The sequence below is a fragment of the Alligator sinensis genome, unplaced genomic scaffold (assembly GCF_000455745.1).
Source record: "Alligator sinensis unplaced genomic scaffold, ASM45574v1 scaffold487_1, whole genome shotgun sequence".
Classification (NCBI taxonomy): domain Eukaryota; kingdom Metazoa; phylum Chordata; order Crocodylia; family Alligatoridae; genus Alligator; species Alligator sinensis.
The window spans coordinates 336,281-345,971 of NW_005842301.1; the positions used below are offsets into that span (position 1 = coordinate 336,281).

At 51.4% G+C, this 9,691-nt stretch overlaps 1 protein-coding gene across 2 annotated transcripts in view; it reads left to right on the plus strand.

Moving 5' to 3' along the window:
• The window catches only part of FANCD2 (FA complementation group D2), a 194,560-nt gene that overhangs the window by 64,846 nt on the left and 120,023 nt on the right, over window positions 1–9,691 (plus strand). Inside the window, exon 17 of one of the 2 annotated variants that reach the window (XM_014522094.2) lies at window positions 9,126–9,257. The exons of the other annotated variant lie outside the window; for it this stretch is intronic. Within the exon in view, the coding sequence (XP_014377580.1) occupies window positions 9,126–9,257 (132 nt within the window). The remainder of the gene's footprint in view (window positions 1–9,125; window positions 9,258–9,691) is intronic. 2 annotated transcript variants of the gene reach the window in all.

Sequence of the window (9,691 nt, forward strand, 5' to 3'; positions counted from 1 at the left end):
GAACTCGACCAAGTGATGGTCACTATCTCCCAGGCTACCATGAACTCGCATGTTCCCCACAAGATCATCCCCTGTTGCTAAGACCAGGTCAAGCAAGGTGCTACCCCTGGTGGGACTAGACACCACCTGGGTTAGGTGGAGGTCCTGCACACAGTGTAAGAACCTCCATGAGCGGCTTGTTTTGGCTGTCTGCTCCTCCCAGCAGATATCTGGGTAGTTTAGATCTCCCATGACCACCCCCTTCCTCGCCTGTGTGGCATCTGCTAGCTGCCCGGAGAATACATCGTCTAGCTCTTGATCCTGATGACGAGGCCTGTAGTAGACCCCCACAACCAAGTCCTCTTCCTCTGGCCCCCCCTGGAGCCTGACCCACGATGCCTCGGTGTTCCCCTTCTCCACCCCCGCCTTAATGGAGGAAGACGTATACTGCTCCTTAACATAAAGTGCTACCCCCCAACCTTTTTTCCCCACTCTATCACACCTATACAACCTATACCCCTCAATGCCTACTGCCCAGATAGTGCACGGTGCACTGTTGCAAGAGGACGTGTCAGGTGTCACTGCCAAGATCCAGATTAATCTGTAGGTTAACTGCTGCAGTTTTCTATGGGAAGCAAGGGCACTTGTCCATGTGATGCCATTACCATGTACACATGATGAAAATGTCACATTGCATGGCTTATTGGTGTTCTGTTGTACACATGCAAGAGTTTTGGGGTTTTAAATGAGTTTGCATCATTGCAAACTAAAGTACGTCCCTATGTAGTTTAGTTTGCAGTGTTGCAAATTGCAGTGATGCAGCTGTCAGCTTGCCCCCTGGCCATGGGAGAAGCGGGCAGGCTCTGCAGAAAAAAAGGATTGGGTTCCTTGCCACTCCTGCGGCCAGCAGAATGCTTGGGGCCGCCCAGGAGTGGGATAGCTTGCGCCTAGGGCAGCATGGGAAGGTGTCAGAAGGGTAGCTGGGTTTGCTGACAGTGGGAGAAGGCAACGGGGATAGTGCATGGGGCACTGGAAGCCCAGGTGGGCTGTTAGCTGGCTGCATGCTGCCCCAGCTCGGAGGTGTCCAATCCAATGCTTTCCTGAGCCTGCCTGGGTTTCCAGTGCCCTGTGCCCCATCCCTGCTGCCTTCTCCAGCTGCCAGCAAACCCAGCTGCCCTGCCACCTTCCTGTGCTGCCCCAGGGGCAAGCTGGCCCACTCCTGGGTGGCCCCAGCTGTTCTGCTGGACACAGGAGCCTGCTGAAGGTAGAAGCCGCGAGGGGCCCTATCCTTATTTATTTATTTTTATTTTTTTGGTGGAGCCTGCCCACCTCTTCTGCAGTCAGGGGGTGAACTGCCATCAGACCAAGCTACCCCTGAGCTGCAGGGGGTGGTCCTTCCCTTCAGTGGTGGCATCCCGTGGGGCCCGCTGAGTGCTGTTCCCCAGGTGGGCTCAAGGAACAGTTGGATCGGGCCGGGTGCTGCCTCTGAGCGGGGGCAGCACCTGGCCTGCTAGCAGCCTGCCCAGGCGGCCCTGTGGGGGTGCCACCACTGCGGAGGGAAGGACTGGTGCCCCCCACAGCCCAGGGGCCTCTTGGCCCACTGTCAGCTCCCTCCCCCTCCCCCCCGAGCTGCGGGCAGGCTTCAGCTCTGACAAAAATAAAAAAGTAAAAAAGGATTGAGCCCCTAGCCATAATGTGATGGAAAAATTGAAACGGTGGGTTTCAATTCAAAACCCACTTTTTCAATGTGGGGCGCATAGAATAAAACCCTGAGGACTAAACCCCCATCACATGTACAAGTGCCCCAAGTATCCAAAGTCCTGAATTTGGTGGCGGTTGCTGGGACAGAGAATTGTTAGTCTGGCTTTTGGGGGTAATGCCTGACACCCCTAGCAGCAGCAGCTTCCTATTCCGCTTTGGTCTGTGGGGCTGGTAGCTGGAGCTCCTACCCTTCCTCTCACATGACATCCTGATATTCAACTTGTGTAGCCTAGGGATGTAAATACCAATTAAATAAATATTCGTTTAACCTGTTGTAATTACATGATTAATCGGTATGGTAGTGCCTGGCCTGGCCCAAGTGGGGCTACTCAAGCCTAGTCTGCAGGGTGCCTCTGCCCAGCATGGCACCAGCAGGGCACTTCCAGCCCTCTGAGGCATGGTGGGGACCCAGCAGGGCTGCACCTCAACAAACCAGGCAGCTGGGTAGGTCACCTCTAAGCCTAGGGCCAGAGGCAGGCAGGGCACACCATAAGGCTGAGCCATAAGCCCAAGGGAGTCTATCTGCACCCACTTACCACCACCTTGCCTTGCAGCAGCTGTAACAACAGAAGGCACCACATCCAGCTGGGTGCAAGCATGGGGACGGGCGTGGCAGCGCTGGGCTCCTGGGAAGCATCTGGCCCTGGGAAGCCATGCATCAGTGGCTGCAGCCCCTCACTGGCTGCTCCCACCCAGGGCATCTTGGGCTGTGCTGCCTGCCACAGCCCAGGAAGCCTTGTGCAGTAGCAGCCAGCGAGGGACTGCAGCCACCAGTGCATGGCTTCTTGGGGCCAGCTGCTGCAGCATAGGACAGAGGGGCTTTACTTTACAGCATAGTCAGTAAGGGACTTTACTTAACCCACTGCAGCCAGTGGTGCATTGCAAGAGAGGGAGCAGACAACATGCTTGTAGCCCTGCAGTTGGGGCAGAGGGTAGGAGGAGGTGGACATGATCTGGTGTCAGCCTCGAGTGCAACTGATTTACAGTAAGCCCAGCAGTAGAAAACACTCAGCCGGCAGGCACAGAGAATCCTGGAATGTACAGGATCTTAGCCAATTTTGCAAGCCTCGGAAAATGCTGTACATTAACTCTCCACCATTCGAATGGCCTGCACTCTAATAAAGGGCAGGTCTCCCTGAAGTCATTCTCCAATTCATTTTCTGCTGCATTTTTTAAACAAAATCTTCACTTAAAAACATTGTGATAGCACTTTTTTCCCCTCAATTTCCTGCATTTTTTTTGCTGTTGGTTCAGTCAGTTCAGCTGGCTCAGCCACAGCATTTGGATCTGCCTTATTTTCCAAGGATGCAAGATGCATAAGCTTTGATTTAGCAGCAATCTGGATAGCAGGCAAAAGAAACTGCAGGTGCTTATGGCATTGATCCAACATGGTTGCTATCAGTGCAGGTCTGTTTGTTATAGCAGGATCACTGGGTTTCATGCGATGCTCCAGAGAACGGTCACTAACAGATTTAAAATCAGCTGTCTTTCCACTTTCACCAGCAGTTTCACTTTTTAAGTGAGTGTTGGAAAGACTATTGCAAATTAGGGGTGAACCGATAGAGATTTTTTTGCCCAATACCGATAGCCTATTTTTAACAAGTCATATTGGCCGATACTGATCCGATTGCCAATATGTGGCTCAGCAGCATGGAGAGCAGCATTGTGGGCTGGTTAGTCTGTTGTGGGGGAAGGGGCATGGAGGAAGGAGTAGGGGCTGCAGACTGAGGGCCCTGCAGTGAGGGAGGGAGTGGGGCTGGAGCAGGGGCAGGTGCTGCCGGCTGGGGTGGGGCACAGGATGGAGCTGCAAGTGGCTTATCCGAAGGGGGTGGGTGGGTGGCTCCTGCCGCTGCACACACCCCAGGAAGGCATAGGGGGTATGTGCCCTTCAGATCTGCGCGCAGGGCAAGGGTGGGCTGCTGTTGCAGGCTGGGGCCAAGAGCAGCACTGGGCTCTTCCCGGTGGGGTGGCTGGGCCAGACTGTGCTCGGGGCTGGCGGCGCTGCTATGGGGGGAGGGCTTGGTGAATTTTGGGGTGGCTGTAGACCCCCTGTAGCCTTCCCTCCTAGTGCCGCCCACCCTGAGCACAGCCCAGGCCCAGGACTCCACTGGGAAGAGCCCGGCACCGGCCCCAGCCTGCAGCAGCAGCCCGCCCTCACCCTGCACACAAATTCAGGGACACACTCCTCCTATGGCTTCCCAGAGTGCATGCAGTGGAGGCAGCCAAGCCCTCCTCTCCTCTCCCCCCCCCACCCCCGCACCTCCTGGATGAGCTGCTCGTGGCTTTGTCCTGTGGCCCTCCCCATCCCGCCCTGGCTGTGCAGCCCCAGCCTCACTCCCTCCCTCACCGTGGGGGCCTCGGTCTGCCCCCCATGCCCCTTCCCTCCCCTACACCCCCACCCCCATAACAGGCAGACCAGCCAGACGCTGCTCTTCACACTGCTAGGACGCACTCCTGGCTGCCTGTGTGCTGTGCTATGACTGCACTCATTCAAGGGACATTGATCAGCGACATTGGCCACATCAGCCAAAAAACCGCAATTGCCAATAATGTCAGTTTTCGTTATATTGGTGTCAGTACGATACGAGACCGATGAATCTGTTCACCTCTATTGCAGATTGGATAAATATTTGAAATGGATGCTCAATGTTCAGCTGGCATGGCTTTGTAGCACACTTCAAAGTAGAAAGGACAAGTTAGATATCCTCTATGAATTGCTGTTGCTCATCGTGCAGCTCAAATATTTGAGCATAAGATACTTTTCTATCTCCTTATATACTTTTGTAATCTGACAGCAGCGCTGTTATAGGAGACCTTGGCTCACTCAATCTCTCGAACATTTCATATGCTGAATTCCAGCGAGTCTCACATGAGTGGATCAAATGGTGCTGCTTAGCCTGAAGCTGTGCTTGCTTTCAAGTGCTTTAGCAGCAATAGTGCTGTGGTGGAAATGTTCAACTAGCCTGCTGGCTGCTGCACTAACATGATCTACACTGCCAAAAAAGCCATAATTTATAGCCAGCTGTAATGTGTGGGCAAAACAGTTTACAGATTCCCATGCAACATACCTCCCCATGTTGGTGAGCACGACATTGCGTTATCTTGCATGCATGTTAAGACATGGACTTCCAGACCCCATCTCTCTTTTGCAGCTTTTAACTTTTCAGCAATGTTTTCTGCTGCATGTCATTCTGGCATACTTTCTGTCTGTAGAACAGCCAATCGAAGCTCCCAGTTTTCAATGTAATGACTGTCATGTAACTTTCTGAATTTAATGCTGTCCAAAAGTCAGTAGCAAAAGCTACTTTATCAGCTTTTCCCAGTCTTTCCTGGATAGAGTTCCTGCAGTTTTTATACCACCTCTCTAGTTGTGAGGTTACAGTTTGTCTCCCAGGCACATGGTGTTCAGATTCCACAAACCTCATTAATGTACAAAAACCTGCACCCTCAACAACACTTATAGGCAGCATGTCTTCAGTTATCATAGTGCATAATAAAGCAGTCAGTTTTTCAGCACTCTGTGTATCACATTTGCTCAAGAAGCAAGAAACAAACATAGATGTTTGTTTTTGATCTTTTCTTTTGCTTGAAACAGAGGGATGCTTCAGCTTAAGATGATTCAGCATTGCACCAGTGCTCTTCAGGTATTTAAGCTCTGTATTGCACATCTTAAATCAGAGGTAGGCAATATTTTTGGCAGGAGTGCTGAAAAAAACACAATGTCTACTTTGGAAGGTGCCAGAGTGCCGGCATGCCAGAAAAACAAAATGAGAGCGGGGGTGGAGGGGGTGGGGTACATGGCAGGACGCACTGCATATTAGTATATTTAATAATCATAAATATTGCCTTTGTTGTTGTATTATTTTTTTTGTTGAGTATGTTGCAGTGAGAGAGAGAAAAAAGAGACAAATAAGAGAAAGAGGAGAGCAGAGAGAGAACCAGACACACATACATGTACACAGAGAACCACATGCACAAACACAGAGAACCAGAACACACCCAGAACAGACACATGCACACACACATCCAGAACCAGACACATGTGTGGTCACACAGACGCACAGAACCAGACAGAGGCAGACACACACAGAACTAGATGTGCAGATGCACGGAGGTGGGCTCCTGGGCCACTGGATAAAGTTTGACCCAGCAATACCCTGGTCCTTCCAGAGCCCCTGTGTTTCCCCAGGGAGTCAGCCCCCAGGCTGCAGCACGGCTGGCTGTGGCCCTGGCTCAGAGCCTGCCCATCAGCCCAACCACCCCGCATAGCTAAGCCTGCAAAAGGTGCGGTGCTTCTGGCAAGGGGCAGCGCCAGCCTCATCCTGGTGGGGGGGCTAGGCCAGGGCTGGGCTCAAAGCGGGTGGGAGTCAGGCGGGTTCAGCTGTAAGCCCTGCTGCAAGCAGCCTGGGCTCTGTGGTTGGCAGCAGCTACCAGAGCCCGGGCTGGCTGCAGCCAGGAGGCTGCAAACAGCTGCTCCGGGCTCTGGCATCAGCTCCATACCAGCAGGTGCATGTGCACCTCGGAGCAGATGGTGGGGATAGGGCCTGAGGCAGCAGAGTCCTCCTGCTATCCACTCTGAGGTGCACATGCAGTTGCTGCCAGCATGGAACTGATGCTGGGGCTGTGGAGCCTGGCGCAGCTGTTTGCAGCCTGCCTGCTGCAGATGTCCACAGCCCAGGTTGGCTACAAACAGCTATGCCGGGCTCCAAAGCCCAGTCATCAACTCTGTGCTAGCAGTGGCGGAGAGGCCGGGGTTGCGCTGCCTCAGGCCGCTCCCCCACCGTACACTCCGAGGTGTGCGTGTACCCACCAGTATGGAGCTAATGCTGGAGCCCGGAGCAGATGTTTGCAGCCCCCTAGCTGCAACTGGCCCAGGCTCTGGGTAGTTGCTGCCAACTACGGAGCGCGGTCTGCTTGCAGCAGGGCTTGCAGGTGCCCAGCTGCCTGCTGGGAGCAGCCTGGGGTTTGTAGCTGGCAGCAGCTGCCTAGAACCTGGGCTGGCAGTGGTTTGCCAAGCAAAATGGCATCACGTGCCATACTCAGCCCACGTACCGGGGGTTGCTGACCCCTGTCTTACATTTAACAGCATCTTCTTTATTTTTGTGAAATGATTCCACACATGGCTTCATTTTGACTGTTCCATCTTTACGTGGCTCCTGCTTCCAGATCTTACAGAAGTTCTGGTCCAGCTGGAATATTTTTCCCCCACCCCTCTTACTTTTTAAGCATCTTTTTCCATTTTTATTTTCATGATCGGGCCCTTCAGCAGACAGCTTCTGACTTCCATGCTCCCCAAAGATGGAGCTGAGTTGCGTTCCTTGTGGACAACAGAGTAGGAGGGGAGGGGCGAAGGTGGAAGGGTGCCTAATAGCTAGGCTCTGCAGACCCCTGGCAGATGGTAGGGGGTTTCCCAGAGCCCAAGCTGCTAATGGCAGGCAGTGGGGAGACTACTAGGTTCACCTAGCCTAGCTATTAGATATTAGTCACCCCTCCCCTTCCTCCTAGCTCATCTCTCCCTCCCTCCCTCCTGCCCTGCCACCTTCTGGTTCCTGCTGGGGCACAGCAGGGCTACCCTTCCCTTCCCTTCCCTCCCTCCTCCCTCCCCCCCCATTAATTGTTTAACCGTTCACATCCCTCGCACATCCATATGAAGTGCCTGGCTGTCCAGCACTGTTATCAGGTACTGAGGCCACATAAATCGGGAGCCATGGTTCCTCTGTGCCACATTCCATAGTGGGCCATGAACACCCTTCACTGTCATTTGAACTGACAGAGACCAAGGGCATTTTGACCACACCATCTGCTTAAAGGGCAATACTGTTTTCTTTGCGATGTTGAGGCAATCCTATTTGGCCCCACTGAACTTTGCTGAATCTATGGTGCTGAAAGATCTGTTGGTACTGGATCTTTCTAGGGTTTCTTATGTGCCATCCTCACTGTACTAAGCACTGTTGTCTGACATGGTATTCCTGATCCTGCTGGTGCAGATCCAGTCACCAGAAGGCATCCTGGTGGCTCCTGTCCCACAATGTTTGGGTCCACAGTAAGTTATGGATGATGTCAGATTTTCAACAAATGTGCATGGTATGGAAACACTAGGAATGATGACTCAATACCAGAGGAAGACCTGTACCAGCACTCAAATCAGGTGGAAATCAAATCAGTGAGTGCCAGTCTAGCTAGTTTGGTCCTCTGGTTCTCAACAGTTACCAGTATAAACTGAGGGACAGTATTCAGTGCCCCTGTCCTCCATTCAGAACCATTTTTTTCTGCAAAAGAAGAACAAAGAGGCTAGAAAATTCATAGATTCATAGAAGTTAGGGTCGGAAGGGACCTCAATAGATCACCGAGTCCGACCCCCTGCATAAGCAGGAAAGAGTGCTGGGTCTAGATGACCCCAGCTAGATACTCATCTAACCTCCTCTTGAAGACCCCCAGGGTAGGGGAGAGCACCACCTCCCTTGGGAGCCTGTTCCAGACCCTGGCCACTCTAACTGTGAAGAAGTTCTTCCTAATGTCCAATCTAAATCTGCTCTCTGCTAGCTTGTGGCCATTATTTCTTGTAACCCCCGGGGGCGCCTTGGTGAATAAATACTCACCAATTCCCTTCTGTGCCCCCGTGATGAACTTATAGGCAGCCACAAGGTCGCCTCTCAGCCTTCTCTTGCGGAGGCTGAATAGATCCAGTTTCTCTAGTCTCTCCTTGTAAGGCTTGGTCTGTAGGCCCTTAACCATACGAGTGGCCCTTCTCTGGACCCTCTCCAGGTTATCCGCATCCCTCTTGAAGTGCGGCGCCCAGAATTTCATGCAGAACTCCAACTGCAGTCTGACCAGCGCCCGATAGAGGGGATCACTGGTGGTGATTATATCATCTTTTTTATCAGTGAAACTGTTTTGCGTCTCTGAATTTACATGACACACAGCTGCTCTGGGCTCTGGCATGTCAGCACTCCAGCACCTTCCAAGGCAGACATTGTGGGTTTTTTGGCACTAAGGCCAAAAAGGATTGCCTACCCCTGCTCTAGACCAATATGGCTACAACCTGGATACCTCACGGTGTTTTGTCCATTTGCACACATTTGCATCTTTTCTTCCTTTTCCTTTTTTGTGAAGTCAAAGACGGCATAGGGCTCTACAGTTGACAGGAAACTGGGGAGTGGGAAATGCACACAACCTGTTGTCCCTTTGGTGTAAAGGTGCAAAGAGCTGGAATGCACTTTGATTCTGCTAGGGCAAAAAATCTGTTTGACCCTAAGGTAAATGAGACACATTTACAGTTTAAGAGTGTGTATGTGGAAAAATTAATCTAAAAAAACTTCAGTTACTGATAAACAACTTTTTTATATTTGCTTCTTCCTCACTTTCATTTGGGCTTTTCCCCTCAGGAAATTGTGAGTGCGTTGGTTACTCATGTTTGCAGTGGAACTGATGCAGAAGTGGATATTTCTTTGGATGTGCTCACTGACCTGGTGACTCAGCATACCTCAGTGCTGATGTGCTATGCTGCCTTTGTGAAGGTAATTTATCTGTTCAGGGATTGTCTGTATGTCAGGACCTACTATGATACTACCTATAAGAAAATCCCCAGGTTCAGAGCACATCATCATTTTCCAGAGGAGGCAGCTCTGGTACTGAAGAAAATAAATATCTGAAAAATGAATTACCCTGCGAAGGGCAGTAATGATGATCAGGGACATGAAGAGCCTTCTCTACAAGCGAGTATCAAAGGTTGTGATTATTTAGTTGGGGGAAAGAGAGAGAGAGAGAGAGAGAATAGGTATCTGATCCAGAGACAGCCAGTTAAGTGCTGGGATTAAGTCTTTTCCTGTGACTATAGAACTGTTAGATAACAGGTAGGAATTGTAACCTAATCATTTGAGAAGAAAAATGATTTTTTTCAGTGATCTTTAAGTTCATCATTGTTAACATTAACTAGCTCAAAGGCTCAGCA